The sequence below is a fragment of the Hyalella azteca genome, unplaced genomic scaffold, assembly GCF_000764305.2.
Source record: "Hyalella azteca isolate HAZT.00-mixed unplaced genomic scaffold, Hazt_2.0.2 contig7965, whole genome shotgun sequence".
Classification (NCBI taxonomy): Eukaryota; Metazoa; Arthropoda; class Malacostraca; order Amphipoda; family Hyalellidae; genus Hyalella; species Hyalella azteca.
In genome coordinates, this window is record NW_025938072.1 from 29,368 (window position 1) to 52,516 (window position 23,149).

Below are 23,149 nucleotides of genomic sequence, written 5' to 3' on the forward strand. Positions count from 1 at the left end.
CGCGCATAGTTGCAGTCATGTCAAAGCGGTCAGACTGTACCTATATTAACACGTGCTGAACTTACAGTAGAGACAAATTTTATTGTTGCCGTTTGACTGTTTAAGGGTAAAATTAGAGATTTGGGGTAACACATGCATAAACTTTGTGAATAAATTCGCACCTCATAAATGGCTTTTCATGGCCGAGATATGGAATTCACGGCTCGGTGAAATAGAATCACGGCTCGTAGAAATGGAATCACGGCTGGCAAATCCATAAAACCACGGCTTGAAAAGTTCAGTCGCGGCTTGCCAAGTAGATATATTCCATACTAGTGCCCTTACTCTTACTGTCTTACACAATTACAGTTAATGTTGGCATGTTACTGGTAGTGGTTTAAGAAATTGAAATGTACATCAAGCTGTTTGGTGCTGGCAGTGAGTAGTGACCCATCCCATCAGTTGGCAGCTGCCATCACTATCGTCTATCAGCAATTGTCAATGATTGGATATGTGGATCGGCCTGTGAATGCTTTGGTTGTTTATGAAAGGTTTTCTGAAGCGTTGATGATGCGGTCGCAGAAGAGCCAGTGACCCCGGACCCCGGTGTCCCCATCTGAATCAGACGGAGACGTCATAGAGTGAATAGATAATCATAGACGAACTGCCTCCCTTGCGCCGCTTCTGGCCTTCTGCCGACCGTCCGACGCACCGGCATCCTTTAGATAAGGAGCTTCTAGCCTCAAGCTTTTGCTCCACACACCTATCTATAATTGCAATATTAACTATTCAACTATATTTATTTGTGATTTGCACAGTCTCTTACGTCCGTCTTCAACCGTGACTGTAACCGGAATCCCATCCAAGTTTTCAAAACGATTTCTTCTTACTTGGACACACAGTTACAATAGACATCATCCGCAGATACTGAATCCGTGACGCGTCTCATCATGCCAGATGCAAGCCAGAGGCGGGAGCGCAGCCGTGCACCACCAATTTTGTGCACCAATAAGCCCTGAATCGAACGCATTGGATCTCTCCGGATATCCACCAATCAGCCGTGCACCACTCGGCTTTGTCCTCCTCCGGCCTTGACCACCACCTGCCGTGCACCACCAGGCCGCGGATCGAATCTGACTTCTGGGCATCGTTAAATTACGTAATTTTACGTTCACCGCATCTGAGGTTAGGTTTCAGACAGCATAGATCTGTTACAAAATTTATCGTCCTTCGAAAAGGGGCCGTTCGACCGAGGGCTGGTTCGACCCACGGCCTAGATACGGACGGCTTGAAGTGTTGAAGGCTACGTTCCGGAAGGCAGGAATCATGATAGTCCATTACATCCAGGGCAGTTGTGGTCTTCGGCAGTCGACCCGCCAGAGGCCACGGCTGCGCACCCGTTAGTACTTAGGCGGCAAGGGCCGAGGTTGTAGCATTTGATGGGTTTGGGAACGAGAGTATTGGTTTCAGCATGGTCCTTGGTGTGCTTCTGGTGGGATTTGCAATATTTGTTATCATTGGGCATGGGTGGCCCGGGAGGGTTCTGAAAGGTATCGCACAGCATGCTCCATTGTTGCCAACTCCCGGTAGAGCCTTCGAGAACTGCCATCTAGTACGGGATGGCGACTATATATATATTTTTTTTATAGACTGGGCAGCGATGAGATAATGCCGGGTGAGTGCCTTTGCATGACGGAGTGAGTGCCTTTGCAGGGTGGCCCAGTGGTTAAAGTTCAGAGTACCAGGATTGGAGCAGAGAGGCGCGGGTTCGATCCCAGCTCTGTGCGCCAGTTTCTGGTCAGAATCGGCGAGGAGGCCGGGCGGTTAAGCACAGCAGAATTGTAGCAGTGAGTTGCGAATTCGAGACCTCAAAATGCTGTGAATGTTCTGCGATGTTAATAATCGGCGACAGGCCTATGGCCTAATAAACGATGAAACCGCTATTACATCTTAGGCCTATTGCATCATATTTTTGCACAGTATGGAACAACGAAGAAAAGAGGCAATAACCTCAAGCCTTCAGCATGAGATTGTACCAAGGCCAAATTTGTATCCTTCTATTTTATATTACTCAATGATAATCGAAAGCGTTATTTGATACCAGATTTATATTTTCAGGGAGTGCCAGGAGCCATTTTGGTCAAAATAAAGATTATGTGTTTAGAGATTGGAGAGCAGCACTTCACACTAGCGCAGATCGGGCGACTTGCTTTCTTTCGTGTTCAATAGTTCAGGGAGTGTTCGTTTGTTCGGATTACCTCTTTCTATATCAGCAGTTTTTGTTTGTATTTTTGCTGTGGTCTATTCACTTTGGTCATGGAAAACGGCAGTAAAAATGTCTGATCAAGGCACCACCAGCCAGGGTCATGTCTCAAGATTCATAGATTGTCGAATTGTTGATAAAATGAGAATGATTGTTATTCATGGTTCATTGCGTGCAAAAGTTATGCCTAAACCATAATTTTTAGAAATTCATTGGGAAGTTTAGAATACAGCCTATGATTGCAATTGACTTTGTTCAATTTTTTTTAAATAGAAGAATTTCTGTCTTCTGGAAACGTAGATGGAAGACTCAGGCTCAACGCGAGGCCAAGTCGATTGCAAAAGTCAGTCACGCAGGTTTGAACGAAAGACAGGTGAGTATTGGCCGAATAAATGCTCTCTCAACTTTAGAAACTTTGTTGGAATTACGATGCACTAAGAACGATTCCCCAATATTTATCACCTGCAGCTGGCTAGTTAATATACGTGTGTTGTGGGCTAGGGAATCAAGCCGCCATTGAAGTAATTGCTTGCTGGTGAACTCTACTCATACATTCGTAAGTCAATCCTTGTCCAGGGAAATTTTTTGCAGTTATTATTGAATAAAACACAATTTCTCTCAAATTATTGCTTCGAGGTTTACTCTAGAATTGTTAGTTTATCTGCTCTTAAAATTATATTCTCGCCTAATTTGCTATGTAGCGATGTTTCTTCAAGTCTATGAGCGTATTAAGTAGCTTAAGATAGCATCATAGCAGCAATTTTATTGCCCACTTGAACTATATTATGGACCCTGTCGAACATTTCAAATGACGCCTGGGGAATGATTCTGTAGAAACGATCATCGGTCATTTGATCTTGATATGGGGGCCGGCTGTGGCCCAGAAGCCGCAGATGTTGGGTTTGATTCGGTCAGGGTTGTTGGTTCTTTACTGCTTGAACGAGGATTCTTAAACAGTGTATATGGACTTATAGCGCTACTTCTTTGACACTTAACTTCATATGTTACTTAGTATGTAGCAAATGAAGCTAAAGTTATCTAACCTAAAGCTATCAACTACAGTAAGTTGGCCAAAGCTGTCCTCCGGCATGCACCCTCCTAAATGTAGCTATCAAGTAGACAACATCCTGTCTTGCTTAGCACAGTAGCCCACTGTTACAAGAAGCTATTAATTGCGAAAAACTTGCTAACCTATTTCTTAATAAAGACTTCCCGTTTTCCAGTAATCATTCTATGGACGTTGTGTGAACATTGGTAAGATGTTAAGGACACTGCTGTTGATCTCATTGCAAATTGTACTGTTGATGCTTGCACACAGCTTTGCGCTGTATGAACATCGTCTCTTCGAGCCACGTTTCAGAAAAGAGGTGAGTATCTAATCTTGTCTTGCATATCTCATGCGTTTAAACGCCTAATTTTTGTCTTGAATTGGATCGCTTGGGGCTTGACTCTTTGAAAACATAGGGGCTTGACTCTTTGAAAATTTCGTTATCTACTTCAGCTACGTGTGCTTAATTTAGCCTAATCTACAATACCAATTCCCGAAACCCGATGATAATTGTTGCCTTTCTTCAGTATCGATTAAAGTTATAATGGGTATTGTTTCCTAACTTTCGCGCTCCCGGAATCATGTTTTTGGTCATTCGATTGTTTCAAGCTCAAATCGGCTTGTTTCAAACGAGATTTCTTCCACAATATCGCATTAGAAAGCACATTGCTTTGCTCATCTTGTTGAATAGAGTCGACAACAAATAAGCCGTCGATATATGTCTGGTATATGAATGCCATGAATGCATTAGAAACGTTTGGTTCAACGACATCCATGAAATTTTTTTCATTATTACTCAATCCTTGGCATTAAACTTGATTTAAGGTTTTAATCGGGACATAACGATTAGTTTTTTTTTTCTTTCCCCAGGGCAAGAAAGAAGAAAATAAGAACGGGCATTCGTTAAACATAATTTCAGGTAAGTTACTGCCTTTTAGGATTGTACATTCTTTTATCAAACTTTATGCTAAATATTGATGCCATATTTTTAATTTGAGGCGTCGAGCCAAAGCTCTATCAGTATTTATATTGAAATTCCAAACCGAATTTTGTCTATTAATATAGGTAAATGCTTCCAATTTTAATTTATGAAACTCCACATAGCGATGGATTGATGGTTTTAAATTACGTTTCGGTCTTATTAAAGATATTAGGTTATCACTTTTCGGTTAGAATAAAGGCGAGCAAATTGTTTACGTTCAACTTAATCTGATGTTCATGTAGAATTGAGATGTCAGGATTACCGATCATGATGGCCTTCTAATTAAATTGGGAGATAATTTTCATAGGGTAATTTTCAATTGTATTGTGAATTGCAGACTTGGAGTTCTTCCAGCCTCGAGTCCGACACCCGACTCAGTCCACGGGCGGCACTTGTCCCTTCAGTGAGTCTAATAAACGAGGGTCGGCCGCACGTTTTGTTATGCTTTAGGCCTGCGGTGGAGGGTGATTTGGGTTACGTCATGCCTGCGGTGGAGGCCGAATTAGGTTATGTCATGTCTGCGGTCGAGGCTGAATTAGGTTACGTCATGTCTGCGGTCGAGGCCGAATTGGGTTACGTCAGGCCTGCGGTCGAGGCTGAATTGGGTTATGTCATGCCTGCGGTCGAGGCTGAATTGGGTTATGTCATGCCTGCGGTCGAGGCTGAATTAGGTTACGTCATGTCTGCGGTCGAGGCCAAATTGGGTTACGTCATGTCTGCGGTCGAGGCCGAATTTGGTTACGTCATGTCTGCGGTCGAGGCCGAATTGGGTTACGTCATGTCTGCGGTCGAGGCCGAATTGGGTTTCGTCATGTCTGCGGTCGAGGCCGAATTGGGTTACGTCATGTCTGCGGTCGAGGCCGAATTGGGTTACGTCATGTCTGCGGTCGAGGCCGAATTGGGTTGCGTCATGTCTGCGGTCGAGGCCGAAATTGGGTTACGTCACGACTGCGGTGGAGGCTGAATTGGGTTACGTCATGCCTGCGGTCGAGGCCGAATTGGGTTTGTATTGATGTATACAATTCATGCCTGCGGCCGAAATGAAATAGGTTACTTTCGGTACTTCTGATTATCCACTGAAATTATTGGCAACGTGGGAAATCAATATACTGTGCATAAATGACGCTGAAACAGATTTACGAGGATGCTTAGTCGAGCGTCAAGATTTTTTTCAGTCGATAAGTGACCCAACTATTATACTAATTATTATTTTTTTAAATAATCAACTTATTCGAGACCTACTAATCATTCCAACAACTTGCACTAACAATGTATTACTCCAACTAATTCGGGGTCACTGCTGGAGATATCGTCGTTCTTATTACAGCATAGTTAAACTCTAAATAAACGCCATTTATTTGTTACACGACAGAAGTAATAAAATAGACGAGGTTTTACATGACTAGACAGCGCGTTATTCTGTTACTAATTCGTAAAATGAGTTAATTTAATCAAAACTCGTAACCCAAATTTGCGATTAGAAATATTTGTATTGTGCTTACTCAAGTGAAGCGATTCCTGCAAGACTAATGCATTTCACTGAACATTTTCTTAGCTTGTGGTGTAACCATCCCGACTGAACGGAAATCTGGACTGGAAATCGCGGGCGGCACGATAGTCGCCCATGGTGAGCACCCGTGGGTGGTGCGGATCGTGAAGACTTACCCTGACGGCACGACGCTGTGTGGGGGAACTATACTAAACTCCATGAACATCCTCACTGCAGCCCACTGCTTCAAAGACACAGAGTAAGAAGTGCACTAAAGAATTAATTGCTATTTTGCAGCATATAATTTACGCCGGGTTCGGTTACATTTAGATTAACGCAAAATTTGAATCTATATCTTGTGTGAATTCTCAATGCCGTGAAAGGGATCGATGATGAAAATACATAAGCTTACTATATTATTATACATGGTAAAATAGATGGTAGAACATTGCAAATTATTTGAACTTGAACGAACTACGTCAACGCATTATTACGTTTTATCTGCCCGAGCAAGTTTAAAGAACATGGCATTGCTTCCATAATTTATTTTCAGCTCCGATGTGAGTCGCATAACACAGTTAGCTTTGCATTACTTCGACGGCTCAAAACCACCAATTCCTGCAAATGGCAATGAAAACAAAATTCTCCACCTCTTGATAATCAAAAGAAATTAGATGATGCCAACTAATTAAGCTAATAAAGAACATTCAACAATCCATAAATATTATTTTTACAGCCAAAGATACCCGATTTACTAACATTTGCGAATCGCATTGCTTGCTCCTCCAGAGGAGCCTTGATCACAGTCGAGGCAGGCAGTGTCCTCCTGAAGCCTGTCGAGTCGAGCGACCTACAGAGCGTGGAAGTCGCCTACGCAACGGTTCACCCTCAGTATGATCACTGGAAGAAGGTGAAAATTAGTATGGATTAGATTTTTCCATAGAGCATATGAAAATTATATTAAGTTTTACCTTAGATAATATGTACATCGATTAGATTTTTCCATAGATTATAAGGAAATTTAATTAGATTTTTTCATAGACCATATTAATTTCAAGCTTTTTTGCTCGTATATATTCTGTCTGATCAGTTTAAACATAATTTCAAGTCTTTGCATTTTAAGTAGCTTATTGCAAATATGATCCAGTTTTTTATTGAAAAAACATCCCCCAAGCATTCCTCGTACGATGTGGCTGTGGCGGTACTGAAATGGCCCCTGCAGTTCGTGCTGGGGCGCGTCGCCCCCGTGTGCCTCTCCCCCACGCCCCCCTTTGAGGGTCTGGAAGGGCTCATCATGGGCTGGGGCTACACTGGTTTTAATTCAAGTGGGTGAACTTGAATTTAGAATAATAAATCTTACTGAAATTGTAGAGCACCTTGGTTTTTTGTTTGTTGTTCGAGACAAGAATCAATTGTTGTATATGTATATTATATGAATGCAGTGACATTGAAAATTGAGAAGTGGATTTAATATGTCTAGAATTTCAGGTTCAGAAAGATGATTTTCAGGTACATGAGGAGGCAATACGTTAGGTTTAATTTTATAGATATTGCATGGATTCGTGACTTTATTTGAAATTATGAATGGTTCATTCGTGAAAAAGTTGTTCAGCATGGAAAATAATTCAGGCTCCCTCTCCCTGTATGAGCGTCTTTGAAGGTCATAGCTTCAATTGGATTTACGGTGAACAGAGTTAACTCGAGTTTTTTTTAATTAAAAACTATATGAAGACGATTCCGTTACATATCTGCATTTTGAGTTCCTTCCCATATCATTTACCACATTCCCTCAATAGTAGGTTCATGATATTTTTCAGATGAGCCTTCGCCATATCTTCTTAAGGCCACGATCCAAGTGAAGAACCAAGAGCTGTGCGAACGAGCATACCAGTTATTCAACGTTTCAGTCTCCAAAGACCAAGTAAGCGCTGGGATTTTAATCCCTTTTTAGCGCATTTTCTCATTTATGGAAAAAATGCACTATTGTGCTCGCCATGTCCGTCCGTCCGTCCGTCTGTCTGTCCGTCCGTCTGTCCGTGACCTCACGTTTTCGTCGACGAGAAAATGCGCTCTCTGTCACTCACTGCAGTGAGTACCGAGTTATATTTTTTATTAATAAGGATTTTCGAAGAACGTGTAAGAAAGATATTAATAATTTTTTCCATTCATGTCAAATTGGTTTACTATAAAAGCGTGCATCTTAATCCCTTCGTGTGCACCGGAATGAAGTAAAATGAATAACAAAATCGAAAGTTATTTTTTTTTGTCAATTAGAATACGTTTAATTTACCCATCACAGACTGGTGAAGCACCTGATACTAACGTAGAGAACAGGATCTACTTGTCCTGAGTTACATTCTTAATCTTAGTAAGTTTTTATTTTGAAATGAATATCCACTTTTAACCATTTTAGAATAATATTAATATTTCTGTGTTAATATGAGAAGAACTTGAAATTGCATTTTTATAGAAACGCTCTACTGTTTATTTCTCGGTATACGTTAACATGCGTATTTGCTATGGCATAGCATCTATTAACAGCTGTGAGACGACCGTTGACCTGGCCAATAATAGGGAACATTTTACGATAGGGTTGTAAAATTCTACTATCGTTAGTCCCGGGTGTATTTTTAGTATATTATGCATAGAAAGAGGTAGATAAAGATATTAAATCCTTGCACCGATCTTGTTTTTTAGCTCACTAGTTATTCTTTTGTGGGTAATGTTGGAAATAAAAAATTGGTCCTTTGGAGGAGTGGTGTTTCGATTCATTTGGAATAATGTGAAGAAATTTTTATAAGAACATTACCTGAAATTTTCAATACTTTAAACGCCGCAATTATTCAGATTAACACTGCCATTTGGAAGCAGCTAAAAATTTGATCATCTCCAGTCAAATTTATTTATTTGTGCAAGTCTTGGTAGTATACAACAATGTTAGCGTTAATTATGCCATATTGGCTTGTCGCCGATTATTTACTGCCTGACCAACGATCCTATTAAGAACACAGTTTTCCCAATCAGTTGCAGGTCTCAAACCACCAACTCGCATCTCAAATCTTAGTGATCTTGACCACTACGAGGAATTGTTTGCAAGGAGTTCTTATACGCTACCCATCACCAAGTATCAATTAATTAACCGAATTTTCACACTGATATGTTCAACCCTTTTCAGTTTTGTGCGTCTGAGCTGAACAAAGACAGCTGCCGCGGTGACTCTGGTGGTCCTTTCCTCGTCAAAATCGAAGACAAATGGAGACAGGTAACGTGCTTGCACCAATTAATGTGCTTACAAGCTTTAAACTTATCAAATTTCTACTAATAATACATACGTTTTAACCGATTACAGATATTATTATATTGGCAGATGGGCGATTTAACTTTTTACCGATTGCACATGCAATTCATTTGTAATCACGTAGTTTCGAGGTGCTAGGTATGCGTTCTGGAAGCTAGGTCTAGACATTGATTTATTATTTAAAGTTTCGCGTTTATAAACAAGCTGATTATTTCACATGGTGTTGAATTCCCCATGACAGGTGGGATTGGTGTCGTACGGAGCTGGGTGCGCCATTGCTGAATTTCCAGGAATTTATTCACTGGTGGGCGCGAGTCTGGACTGGATCCTCTCCGCCATTCAGGGCGGTGACTGCCCACACTTCACTGGAATTCGAAAATTCTTAATAGAAAAAATTTCCATTATTCCAGACGTATAGTTTTTGCATTTAAATTGTGTCAGAACTTCTTCCTTCAATGTCTTATCTAGAAAAAATTTTTCCGGCGTTTTACCTTAGAAGTGCATTTAATCTCGGATAAATAATAAAATCGAAATTACACATTTTTTACGAATTCCCCTATGGGTTTCTTATTTTGTCAGAACTAATACAAATGCACAATTGTATTGTAATTGGATATTTTTCACTACCCCATCCTTTCATCACTAATTGTTCCGCGGGACAAAATTAAGCTACATTATCTCGATTTTCAATTCACTTGGCCAGTTGGTCGAATATCGCTAGTTCAATTGCAAGGAGCCAACCGGCTAGTATGGAATAATTGTTAATGGTAGTGCATCAGTATTACTTCATATATTAGTAATAGCATTAACGCGAGACTAGTTTATACTAATTCAGGATATGATCTAAAACAGGGGCCTCCACCAATGGCCAAGAGCAAGCTTGTTGAAACCTTCGTGGGCCGGTCACGTTCTTCTACTGTTTTTAGTTCATGCGTAACCAGAAATAAACGTCACTCTCGATTTTTGTATACATTATGTTGAACTACGAGATATCCTCAGTGGGCCAGATGGAACCTAGCCGTGAGCCGGATCCGGCGCGCGGGCCGTAGTTTGGAGACCTCTGATCTAGAAGAACCTAAAGATGATGGAATATGAATAGAAGAATTTGATCCAGAAGAAAATCATATAGTTTCGCGTATAATTCCTTAGTCCAGTTTGCCGCTTTTTGTGCGTGATACAAAAGCATCGGTATAAAATATGTATTTTTGAGATCTTATTGATCAAAGATTCTTAACCAGCTATTCCGATCTCGCATATCATCTAAATGCATGTTATACATCAAGGAGCAGAAGCAACTCGTACACTTTCATTTTTATTACTCGATGGCAATTGTACCAAGGCATAAATGGCAATTACTTTATGGTGGATGTGTAAGTTGCATTATGGACCCTCTTACTATGAACACTTGCGTATAGAATGGAGACTGAATTTTATCCTATATAAGCACCCTGATCAGAAAGAGAACCGCACTTCTCTCCCCACATCCGCCTCTGCAACGAATTCCATTCCCATTGAATTAGAGGCATTTCTTATCAACGTTCCATCGTGAGTACTATCATGACCAATTATCTGTCAATTTTATGGCTGGGATTTTGTTTGGCTGTGCCTGAAATCACGGCAATGCCTGGCCTTGATGATGTCGAGGACATGAACCAACAAAATGAGTTTTCGTCACCTGAAGCGCCTTCAGATGTCATGGCACTAGAGGAACCAAGCCCTGATTTGATGCAAACGCTTGCTCGAAAAATGGGGGAGGATCTGGTATATGTTCGAAGGACGATCCGCGGAGACGTTCAGCCTCTCAAATGGATCAGTGACCGCAAAGGCCGCGTGAGTGGTGAAGGCTCTTTGAATTTTATGTTAGACGGCGTGAATTAAATTTGAATTGAAATATTCATCACTTTTACAATGGGCAATAGGGGAATATTCGTAGATTTAAATTTATCTTTAACTTTGCGCGATCCTTCATTAGATAATGCAGCGAGGAAGCTCTGTCGAGTCCGCATTCAATCTCACAGAAATTTGTCAGCCGAAATCAGACGGGCTGATGTTGTGTGCGAGAACAATTAATATTAATTTAAGGAGTTTTATTAACACGATTCATTTATTTAATTTAACCTTAGATATTCGGAGAACTACCTGATGTGTCGCAACCTCTGGCCGAACTGAAAAACGAAACCATCGGCCTCCTGAACCCTCGTGCCGCCAGGGTCACAAACGGTGAGGAAGGCATTAATGTCGAACTAGTGAAAGTGAATGATGTTGAACACTTTTATTGACTAATTTTAAATATTATCAAATTCAAATCATATGCGACCCAAAGGAACGATATTCGGAATTAATTTCCATCAGCTTGTAGCAGATTCGAAATTTAGACGTCATTTATGAGCTAAATTCACTCATAAACTCAGGTGATCTAATCGAAAATTGGTTCTGTGACTGGAATTTCCATCCTCCATAGAACTGGTTTAAAATTTTTGCTCAGTAATTACGATTCATTTCAGGGCTGCCGTGCAACGGAGTGACGAGGCTGTCCCCGGACGGCGACTCGCTGGCTTTTGTCTTGCCTGTCAGCAGCGATAACGCGTTCTGCCAGGCTGTTATTTTAGTGAGTATAGCCTTCCGTATGATTGCCCGCTCTTTTAAACCTATTATCCTAATATTATTTCCTCAGTTTTACATCTATTAGCCTACTATTATTTCCTCCGTATTGTTGCCCGCTCTTTCATGCGATATTATTGTGTCCCCTGTATTAATGTCCGCTTTTTCACACTTATTATCGGATTATTTCCTTCGTATTATTGTCCGCTATCTCGCACGTATTATCGGATTATTAACTCCGTGTTATTGTCCGCTATCTCGCACGTATTATCGAGTTATTATTACCTATTTTCCTATAATAATGTTGCATTATCATATTTTTTTCTTATAAATATTTATTCTTTCGCACGCGGGTTATCATTTTTTTCAGTTCATTTCTTAACAACTGAGTCTTAAATTTGTTACCTACAGTATTAGTGATTATGTTTTATATTATCCGGTAATGTGTTTGCCTAGACATCCAACTACAAATAAATCGTTCAGTGAGTGAGATTTACTCATCAATATACACTTGATTTCTATTCGTTTGCCAAATACAAGGTACATTTGATCCAAGACTTGCCTCGTCAGTTCTTGCGAAATTTTTATCATCGATTAGTAATTAATAATATTATTAAAAATTATATCGACAAATTCGAGATTTTACTGACTTTCTGTGCCATTTTCAGCCGACTGTAGGCAGTTCTCTGACGCTGGAATGTCCGTTCTTCACATTTCCTCGATGCCAGAGAGAATATCTCTACGTCACCGATGGAGCTGACCGCAAACAGCTGTGGGTTGTTTACATGTTTCCATTTATTTGTTTAATATAATATATTATTACATATATTACAATTATATATTACACTCGTCAGAATACTCGACACTAATTTGCCAGTATAGGGCATGCATGGTTAAGGGGGCCAAATTGTGAGAACATATGTAGCTTTCTGGGTAAATTGCATTATGATCTGCACTAGTTAATAGAGTTCTATTGAAATATAATCCCACTTATTTTGATTATACAAATTTTTCATGATCTTTTTGAAGTAAGAAAATTATGGTTTTAATGGGAGAATCTACATGCATCAGAAATCGAATTAAGCTAATGAAGAAATGATATTCAAAAGATAAGGAAGCTATTTTTTATCCCTAATTTTTCGATAATTGACTTCAGATCATAGATACTATATACGTCGGTTGACATCTGGAGTAACTAATCAAATTTCATCACACCCATGACACTATGAATTTCTTCGCCTCTAAAGATAGAGTTGACTCGATATTTTAATCTCTGGATGTCTCCGTAATGAGATTATTTTTCCAAAACAATATAGATACTGCGACGGCCGACAGCTGGAGCCACTAAGCAACCTGCAGCAGTTGTTCCTGCTCTATGAGAGGAAGCAGACCAGCGACGCTGTCTTCAACGCCTACTGCACCGTTACTGCGCGCTGTGAGTAACGCTGCTGCTTATATCCTGTTGTTTTAGCCTATTTATGTTGTTAACTAATGTTACTATTGTTGTCTTAACTATTAATTAATTTAAATAGTGACTGGTAATCTCATTATTGCCAGATAGGGTATTTCTAAATGGTGACGAAATGTTTCAACGAAGGCAATCACGTTTGAGTAACTTCAAACTTTTTATTAGATTTTTTCTTTACAAGCTTTTGTACTTAGAGCAATTCTATGTGTTGCCTATTGATTGTTTTAATGATTCAACCATTTGTAAGGATTAAAAATAAATGATAACTATGATTCGGTTTTACATTTTTTATTTACCTACTAGGTCAGGCGATAATGGACAGGGTAACTGAACAAATAAATATCCTCATACTGCATACTCCTTTTTTAATAAAAAATTTGATTAAAAGATTCTTTAAAAAAAAAGAAGCGCACTTTATTTCCGGCATGAACTGTGCATCCAAGAAATTCAAGCATAGGCAGCCGCCCCTCCTTCCCTATGTTCAAATTCATTTTAAAACATTAATTTCTAACGTTTAATTTAAGTATATTAAGCATTTAATAATGTTTTACCCTGCCATGTCATCTTCATTACAGACAACACACCGCCGTCTGCTGGCACACCAGCAGCTCAAAACGCCTACCAGATCTGTCCCGCTTGTGAGTTTTTTATTTTGGATATTTTTTTGGATGGAGATTTTGACTTCGTAAAAATGTCCATCGTCCTTTTCTATGTAGCAAAGACATCGAAACTTTGAAGTCGCTTAATATTAATTTGTAGGTTTCACATCTGTTTACAAATCTCAATCTGAAATTTCTTCACAAAAATTTTGCTTCGTTCCTATAAAGTTAAATAGTTGTGATTACTGGAAAAGTACGATACATTTCCTGCAGCAAAGAAGTTTGAATAAAGTTTAATATTTGTGATTACTGGAAAATGTGGATGACACTTGACGAAGAACTTCAGAGCAACATTCCATAATATTTTTGACGGCTTTTGGCGGAGAAATCACATCTTCATTTTAAATCCTTAATTTTTTAAACTTTGCACATTTAATCCAGTAAACATATCGAATGAGACCATTCAACTAATAAATGACCGGAGATTTCATAGTTAAATGATAACTTGAAGGTACTGAAAATTATTTATTGTAAATAAAAATCATAAAAATCATTATTTGAATCATGAAATTTAACAACGAAGATTTACTCAAACTCTGAATTTTAATTTATCTGTATTTACTTTTAAGGTGGTCAGGTATTCAGATAATCGTGGGGTAATAACTAATGTGCAATAAAAACATAAGTTTCAAACCCACTTCTAAATTTAGGATTTTAGGGACAAAGAATATATCACAAGTTTATGCATATAAGTAAAAACATCCTCATACGCATACGTATCATATTCGTAAATTGTGGGCATAGATTTATTTAATATATTTCTTATAATTTCACAGCTTGTGGCAAGGCCTTGAGAAACTCTGGGACCATCCGCATCATCGGCGGGTCGCTGGCCGAGGAAGGAGCGTACCCGTGGATGGCGAAGCTCGTCATCAAGATGAAGAACGGCAACGCCTTCCAGTGTGGCGGCTCCATCATCAACTCTAGGAACATCCTTACAGCCGCTCACTGCCTTGAAGACAAACAAAAGTTGGTGTAGTATTATTGTACCCTCATTATTGCCCTCAGATAACTCTAATGCGCCTCTCGGCTTAATAGTTAGGATAATTAGACTTGTAAAGATCTTTAGTTTATTAAACCCAGTAATGTTGAGCGTTTATTGAACCTTGAGATAACAATCTCACAGTTAGTTTGAACCGTGTGCTCATTGAATGTGATGATAAATCTTGTAAAAATTGAATCTTTCGACGGTAGGGGCGGCACTAGGGTCTAAAGCTCCTGAAAATAATTTTAAATAAGATCATAAATAGGGACAAAAGTTTCCTCATGTTCTTAAAAACCTAGTGACGCACCTAGTGTACGGTAGTGATTGGATCTTCACTTGCTGAGCTGTCTGGATGCAGCTCATCAGTCGAAAACTTACGATTGCATAATTTTTGTTCACGCTTTGAAATATAATTCCTAAATTCTACTTTTTAAACTAATATCTTAATTTAGATTGAATGAAGATATTACCAATCATATATCACCGGTAACGTTGCATCACTAACATCGTCCATCCATTCATAGCACTACCATCACCCAAAAAGTGATAATGAACAAATATATGAAATCCTTTAAGAGAATGTCATTTTACGCATTTGTGTCTTCAATCTGAATATTTGCCAATTTATTGTGAATCATTTACCAGTGTAATCGCTTTGTTTTCAACTGTTTACTACTTAAATGATCTCATACTTTTGAGCTCACATTAACCCTTATATTCACTAAAAACATAACCGTTCAGCGTCCAGTCGATACTCGTGAGCGTGGGCCGCACAGGCACAGCGCCTGTCCCGACCGAGCAGCGCATGGAGGCTACTGAGTTCATCGTGCATGAAGCTTACTCGTCCAACTCGGGGGTGAGAAACGATATATTAGTAATAAATAGAGCGCTGGTGTGATAGATACGACGCTGGTGTGATAAATAAAGAGCGCTGGTGTGATAAATAGAGCGCTGGTGTGATAAATAGAGCGCTGGTGTGATAAATAAAGCGCTGGTGTAATAAATAGAGCTTTAGATAACAAAGAAAGATATTGGGAAATAAATAGAGCTCTGAGGAATGAGTTCGAAAGTTGGTGTAGAAAATAGACCCTCCAGGCAAACGACGTTGATGCGACGTATAATCATCGTTCATTCAACCAAATAATTTTTATTTCAACGTCTTTTGCCTGGTGGGAGAGCTTGGCATATGAGATTAATTCACCAGAATATTATGATGGAATTAAAAATCTGTGTATAATTTATCCTGATGCTTTTTATGTTTGGAGCCAGTTTGTGCTAATCTTTAGGTCGCCATGCGTTAAATTTAACTGTAAATGTTTTAGCAATTAGCATGCTATTGGTGTTGTAAGTAGTAATAATTATTTGATTATTACTACTTAGGTTCTAACAGAGACAAAAAAATGTAAAAATTCTACCGGCATACTAATTGAATATTAACCTCCTCCAATATTTGTTCATTTATTGCATATTATCATTGGTATTATATATTAGTATAGGTCGAGCCAATGGCCAACGTAGGGCAAAAGGTTATTTAACCTTTACTTTAAATGTTAATTAATCTACTAATGAAGTAACTCCCAACAGAAGATGGATGCAGACATTGCCTTGGTGTATCTGCCACAAGAACTAAAGCTGGGCGCAGGTTCGGGTACCGCGGCTCCAGTTTGTCTTGCCTCTCCTGGGCAATACGAACACCAGGTGGCGGTCGTCACCGGGTGGGGGGCTACATCTTCTGGTGGAGGTACGTTAACTTGAACCTGATGTGACGCGACAAATTTTTTGTTATGAACGTGCCACGGGGAATCTTGTGCCACGAGAATTTTGTGCCACGGGGAATCTTGTGCCACGGGGAATCTTGTGCCACGAATTCGGGGAATCTTGTGCCTCGGGGAATCTTGTGCCACGGGGAATCTTGTGCCACGCGGAATCTTGTGCCACGGGGAATCTTGTGCCACGGGGAATCTTGTGCCACGGGGAATCTTGTGCCACGGGGAATCTTGTGCCACCGAGAATCTTGTGTACCGGGAATATTGTGCCACCAGGAATATTGTGTCACGGGGAATTTTGTGTCACGGGGAATCTTGTGCCATGGCAATTGAACTGAACGTCCCGATGCAAATCTTGAACAGTGAAGACTTTCTTATTTGGAGATCGGATAGTGTATAATTTGTATTCTGACATACAAAGATGCGTATCCTGAGACCTCTCCTTCTTAATTTTCTCAGTCGCTTACCTGTACGAATATGCATTTATACGACTCAAGTTTCTTGTTCAAAGTTAACCTGTAATTTGATCGATTTAGAGGAAATTTTCGTAATCTAAATAGTAAAAGTTTATCCCACATATGAATGAATTTCACAGTCTTTGTTGCAAATAAATTATCCTAAATATACGGAAATTTACCCTTAATACGCTTTACAGGAGTTTCTTCAAGCCTCATGGAGGCAGGGGTGACTGTGACAGAGCTCGCAGCGTGTAGCAAGACCTACGGAGCAGTCGGTCATACCATTACTGAAAATCAGGTGCGAAAACTAAAAAATATGTATCTAAAATTTCATTGTAGTATATAGCGATAAAAACGTAAGTTCTCTTCTTCTCTATGGTGCATCTAATAGGTTTGTAAATGCATATTGTGTGTTGTAATAATGGTATTTTAAGGCAGGCGTCTTCGTACTAAAAGGATGTTAAAGTACTAGGTTATTTTACTTATGACCTTATGATGAGTTTAGGACGTCGTAGTCCACGGTCACGCTGATGCGCCGCCTTTACTGAATGTACTGAATGATACGCCTTTACCGAATGTACCGAGATATTACTAACATAATTCATTCTAAAAGTACAAGTTTACAATTAAAATGACTCACATGAAAAAGAGGTCGCTTTTGCTAAAAAAAAATTTGTGATCAAGTTGTGCGCCGCTGAGGTTGGTCGCGACAGCTGCCAGGGGGACTCGGGAGGACCTCTGGTGACGCAACTCAAGGGCGTCTGGTACCAGGCAAGCGCTTTTAATTAATTAATTAATTAATTATCAAATAAATAACACATTGCAGGGCGTACATAAATTGATACTAAGGTCCATCTAGTTTTATTTTAATTTCTTGAATCTTGAGGCCTTTTTGACACTTCTTCGATTCATCGTTGTGGATCCTAAACCTGATACAAAGAAAATGTTAGTTTAGCATTATTTAAATCGGGTATCTAAAAATTCATCCACATTGACAACGGCTAAAATACAAGACAAAATTTCAGTAATTTTAGCATTTATGAATAAAAAATATTTGAAAATTGCTCATTGATACATATTTTTTAATTTTCGCAGCTCGGAGTGGTGAGCTTCGGCATCGGTTGTGCAGATCCTCAATATCCTGGAGTTTACACACGCGTTTCATCTTATCGGGACTGGATTGCGGCGCGCCTTAGAGGAGGAACCTGCTGATCTTGTTCATTTGTGTTATCAGTGGCATGAAGCACTTCGGATAAGATGAGGAACCTGCTCTTTTCATTCACGTTATTAGTGACATGAAGTTCAATCTATGGGCGGAGAGCCCATAAATTGTGCGACACTGCAATATTTTCAACGAATTTCCCGAATTTAGCGCACTGCGTGGCTGTGTTTTCACGTGTGAAGGGATCATTTTGGCCTTGGGTTTCGACTTAAATATATATAATGTGGATTGCTTCCAGGTAACGTTTGCTTGATTGCACATCTTATACATGAAGTTTTTATATTTGTTCAGCACGTTTTTTTTTTGCAATATGATTACAGGTCCTATTATTTTTCTAGCTGCAAAAATATATTTGCGAAAACTTTTATAAGAAATGCCTCTATATTTTGAGAAACGTCTCGTAATTTGTGAAAATAAAAAGTATGAGTGCACCTTACGTCTCATTGACCACTTTGAGAGTTGAATATAACGCTTAGAAAAACGCCCCTAATAAATGTCATTGCTGTTATTTATATATGATGATTGTGATGATATTGCAAGGTTTTTCTAAAACAGTCCTTAGGTGCAGGACTACTTCGTAGGAATTTTTCGACTATTGTTTTACGAGTACATTATAACTCAGCTCGATGAATCTGACCAGTTCCCTTACGAGGAAACATTCAATTCCATGGACGAGAAAAGGGAAAAGTTCCACATATTCCAAGTATGAACGCGTTCAAGAACAGACTAGATAAAGCTATGGAACAATATATGTTCAGATTTGAAATGCCTAGCACCATATCGAACCCGGTGGAAGTCTAGTAGCTATTTCAAACTATCGTCAGTCATGAAAAGATCCGGTCAAATGACACGATTTTAGATCTTCTGTGAACAAGGCAAGAAAAGGAAAAGAATCGGCGACAGCTAGGCCACGTCAGGCCTACACTTCAGCACCGAGATCAATATGTTATGTTATGTTATGAGTTACGTTATTCACGATCCATACGGAAAAAAATTCGAAAATTGCGACCGAGGTTTGATCGCGGAGGCATAGAGGAAAACGTTAGCGCTTCCCTCTGCCATGTCAGAATAGCATGTTCTGTGAAAAGAATTTGAAAGGGAACTAGAACAACTTTTTACTTCCAGAATTTAATGCTATCAGAATCAATTTTTTTGCCGTCGTGCAATTGAAAGATCGTGGTAAGATCACATTAAACTTCAGACAAATTGCTTTCTTGGAGCGGAAAAAATGATGTTTAACTAGTGAGCCCCGAGTACGAAGAACGCGAGAGCGTTTTATGGCCCGCCTTCCTCTCCCCGTTCGGTAAAATAGGTTCATTCACTATATCCAGAGTTCGGACAAAGTAATGTGTCATTAGAAATTATAGCTCTCTCCCGTCTCCCGCTTTGCTCCGATTTATCGAGTTAAGCTCTCCTTGTGTTTGATTGAAGCGTCATGACATAGAGTAGCGAAGAGTAACGATATTCTGCGTCGAGGTCCCCTTATATATACGTCCGGACTGCAGTTGGGTTGGCGTCGTACACGATTTAAGGAAAGCGCAAATTGCTTAGGTTTTTTGTGAGAGATAGGTTATAACACTGCGTAGAGCAAATTTCAATTTCTTATTTTGTGTTCACCTGCAAGCAATTCAAAGAGTCAATTTCACCAAGTTGTATAATTCCAATACAAATACCAATCATTTCCATAACCGGTTTTGCAGGCAGCAGATTTCTTGCGACTGCTAGGTTTTTTTACGTCCTCCCCCCTCAGTATGGGGTTCCCCAATGCTCCACATCCTGGAGGCAAGTCAGTGTCTGTCAGTCTAGCTTTTAGCGCTGCCTATGGCGGTTGCGACGCCTCAGTAGGAGATCCTTTATGTAAGGCATCAGCGACATGTATGATCTACCAGTCGACGTGGGAAGGGGGCGACAAATGCGGCGCATCAGCACGGGTTTAAAAAAAAAAATCAGAAAGGTTTAAAATTATCAACTTGAATTAGTTGGTTGAAATCCATAAGTCATTGTACAAGTAATTGGAACGGCACTTAATTAAAAAATGTGCAGCTTACACCTATGAAATTCATCAGTTGTTGCACGTATGACGGGATGCTTATTTCGTGGTATATTTTTCTTGTTCAATTGTACGTTCTATTAATCCTGTGCTAGATTAGTGACTAGTCAATTGTTGGTAACATTTATTTTATGACCGTAATATGGAATCTCGTCTAGCTGCGGTGTTTGTAAAATTTAGTTAGTGTCTTGAGACGAGACAAGGTGTAGCTCCAACGTAATTGGTTGAGTTGCTCCTAACCTCGTTTTAACGCGCGCTAGGTAGTCGTGAACGATGGAGAGTTTTATCTCTTTGGAATTAGTTTAAGATTAATTAGATTTTTAACTGTGATTAGTTTGCCAAATGATTAAAAATATGTTGACTTTATTGTATTATATTATATTATCTTTTTTTTTGCACTTCGGAAGTGTTTACAGTCTGTTTTGTACATTGTAAACGGGGTGTTGAGGTAAGCTCATTTTGGCTGAGTAACCCCCTCGTTGTGTGCGCTCGGAAGTTGTGTGTGCTCAGTGTTGCTGGGTTGGGGTGACACGGTTTCGACTCGAAGAAGGCAGAGCCAAATTTGGGCTTCCAAGAAGAAACGCCACCGCAGTTCTGGGCATAACTCTTAACGAGTTCCACTAACGGATTAATAACGGCGTAGGTGGAGTTCTTGGATAGTTCCAGATTTTGGCTGCGTTGGGCGGTTAATAGCCGTTCAATTCGCACCCTCGAGGTCGAGGCTAATAACCTCTGCGCTCGAGTAATTTGTAAGTGGCTTATTGGAGGCTCGTACCCTTCAATGGTCGTGCTTTTGAGGCGTAACTGCCACCCCGGTTTTGTGTTCCTGGCAGTGCATTAGGGCTCGAACCCCTGATCATTGCGTTGGTTGGTCGGCATTGTGGTGCGGCTCGTACCCGTGCCCTTGCTGTCCACCCCTGTAAGGTCGTCAGTTTTGTGATACGGCTCGTACCCGTATCCTTGCTGTCCACTCCTGTAAGGTCGTCAGTTTTGTGGTGCGGCTCGTACCCGTATCCTTGCTGTCCGTTCCTGCGAGGTTGTCAGTTTTGTAGGGCGGCTCGTACCCGTATCCTTACTGTCCATTCCTATGAGGTCGTCAGTTTTGTGGTGCGGCTCGTACCCGTATCCTTGCTGTCCGCTTTTGTGATCCTCAGTAGTTTATTAGGATTTCTCGACGTTGTATCTCTGAGGCTGAGACCCTGTTTCCCTGAGCTTTTGGACCTAATAAATTGTATGCCTTGTACAGAGGAATTGTGTAACGCCCGAAGATCACCAATATATTACGAAAAGTTCCTCGCGTTTATACCTCCCCTCTCCAACGCAAGGGAATTTAGAGCCGGACCAAAGAGCGACTCTTTAGCCCTTGTGTTAAAACCAATACGCAAGTCACCGTCAAGTCGGCACGCTACCCGTAACTATTTCGACTTTGCAGCGGTGTTTCCGGTTACACACGGTTATAAAATGTATAAGTTTCTGAAGTTTGGTCAAAATATTAATAAATTTCTACTAATTATTAACTAGTATCTTAACACCTACCGGTAGTTCGCATCTCAACCTTGAAAGAATGGGCAACTGAGCATACAGCAAAGCGCATTGATAATTCTGAAATTCATTCGGTCGTCACACTAGTGTTTGAATTTCATGATTTTTATTAAAAATCATAGTACACATAGTTGCTGGTGTCACTTAGAATAGAATAGAAGTGACTGCACTGAAGAAATAGGCCCATGGCCTGTTGCTGATTCTTGTATTTTTCGTGTCTTGATTCCACAACCCTATCAAAATTTAGAGTCGCCCCAGCTTCTGGTACCCCAAATCAGAAGCTGGGGCGACTCTAAATTTTGTTAGGGAAGGGACCCGGCTTTTTGAACCCGATCTTTCCTTAACTGACGAATTGATTGAGATAACTGCTGGACTTATTGCAAGGCTCGTAATGTGCTGGGAATTTCAAGACTGAACATGTGCTCCTGCATAGCTTTGTCTAGTCTGTTCTTGAAGACATTTATACTCGGAGCGTCAACGATGCTATCAGGAACAGGAAGCTGTTCCTGTTCATTTGTCCTGTTGGAATAGAAATATCATATGTAATCGATATTTTTAAGATATAGATGCAACTAATGCATTTCCTACATGTTGAAATCAAAATGTTTATTGTTTAATAAGCATGATTTTTTCACTGGACACTAATGATAACCGGATATCCGTAACTCTCCAAGGCCAGATTTACGTAGCCCGAGATTTCCTACGAATTGGAAGCTACGGATGACGAGTGGGGAGAGAGTCAGCGGCGTTCATACGGTAAACACCTTACGATTGTGCTCTGTGATTACTAGAATTCCTCTGAGATTAACGTAAAATTTTCCTCCGTGATTAACGTAATACTCAGAATACTCACACATTTATCAACTTTATTTTGAATTTGCTTTTCTGTATACTACGCGTATATAAGTTAAGTGTCTAATTTAATTTTCAAGAACCCGGCTGGCTTTCTCGCCCCTTCCCCCTCCTCTTCTCTTCATGAGAAGAGGCAGTAGCAGTAGGTAGGACTTAGGAGTAGGCCTGCGAGCCAGCTCAAAGTCTCAAACCATTATTTATATTTAACTCTTGAGTCTCTTGTTGTTATCACTTAATTTGATCATTAGATACCTATTTGTTTCTTGTACTAGTATTGTATTTTCCATCAATTTTATTATGCAATATTATTATAAAATTTAGTTATTTTTTATTTTTCTGTAATTCTGTCATAAACCACCTGTCAATTGACTGTATTTCTGTGTAAACATTTCTTAAGTTTCTGTGTACAGCAGTGAAAGCTCTTGTATTGATACTATTGAAATTATAGCAAAATTACCTGCATGATGTCAGAACTAGGCTCTGACAC

At 39.8% G+C, this 23,149-nt stretch overlaps 2 protein-coding genes across 2 annotated transcripts; both read left to right on the forward strand.

The window, feature by feature from the left end:
* Nucleotides 1–2,594: 2,594 nt before the first annotated feature.
* LOC108670421 (trypsin-5) lies at nt 2,595–9,668 on the forward strand. Its single transcript, XM_018157894.2, has 10 exons — nt 2,595–2,615; nt 3,466–3,609; nt 4,161–4,209; nt 4,610–4,675; nt 5,828–6,020; nt 6,551–6,671; nt 6,936–7,086; nt 7,579–7,682; nt 8,937–9,023; nt 9,301–9,668. Exons 2-10 carry the CDS (start codon nt 3,502–3,504, stop codon nt 9,475–9,477), a joined length of 1,056 nt encoding a protein of 351 aa, XP_018013383.1. The 5' UTR covers nt 2,595–2,615; nt 3,466–3,501; the 3' UTR covers nt 9,478–9,668.
* A 788-nt stretch (nt 9,669–10,456) lies between these two features.
* On the forward strand, nt 10,457–18,649 carry LOC108670420 (transmembrane protease serine 11G-like). Its single transcript, XM_047881430.1, has 12 exons — nt 10,457–10,889; nt 11,183–11,279; nt 11,564–11,667; nt 12,329–12,432; nt 12,977–13,095; nt 13,704–13,766; nt 14,564–14,756; nt 15,514–15,628; nt 16,357–16,513; nt 17,194–17,294; nt 17,681–17,767; nt 18,092–18,649. Exons 1-12 carry the CDS (start codon nt 10,617–10,619, stop codon nt 18,206–18,208), a joined length of 1,530 nt encoding a protein of 509 aa, XP_047737386.1. The 5' UTR covers nt 10,457–10,616; the 3' UTR covers nt 18,209–18,649.
* The last annotated feature ends 4,500 nt before the right edge of the window (nt 18,650–23,149 follow it).

Bases quoted from the DNA above. Each gene is read 5' to 3' on its own strand.
- LOC108670420 (XM_047881430.1), top strand. From the start codon at position 10,617: ATGACCAATTATCTGTCAATTTTATGGCTGGGATTTTGTTTGGCTGTG. The intron at 10,890-11,182 runs GTGAGTGGTGAA...ATTTAACCTTAG, and splicing joins TCAGTGACCGCAAAGGCCGC to ATATTCGGAGAACTACCTGA. The intron at 17,295-17,680 runs GTGCGAAAACTA...TTTGTGATCAAG, and splicing joins ATACCATTACTGAAAATCAG to TTGTGCGCCGCTGAGGTTGG.
- LOC108670421 (XM_018157894.2), top strand. From the start codon at position 3,502: ATGTTAAGGACACTGCTGTTGATCTCATTGCAAATTGTACTGTTGATG. The intron at 3,610-4,160 runs GTGAGTATCTAA...TTCTTTCCCCAG, and splicing joins AGCCACGTTTCAGAAAAGAG to GGCAAGAAAGAAGAAAATAA. The intron at 4,676-5,827 runs GTGAGTCTAATA...ACATTTTCTTAG, and splicing joins GGGCGGCACTTGTCCCTTCA to CTTGTGGTGTAACCATCCCG.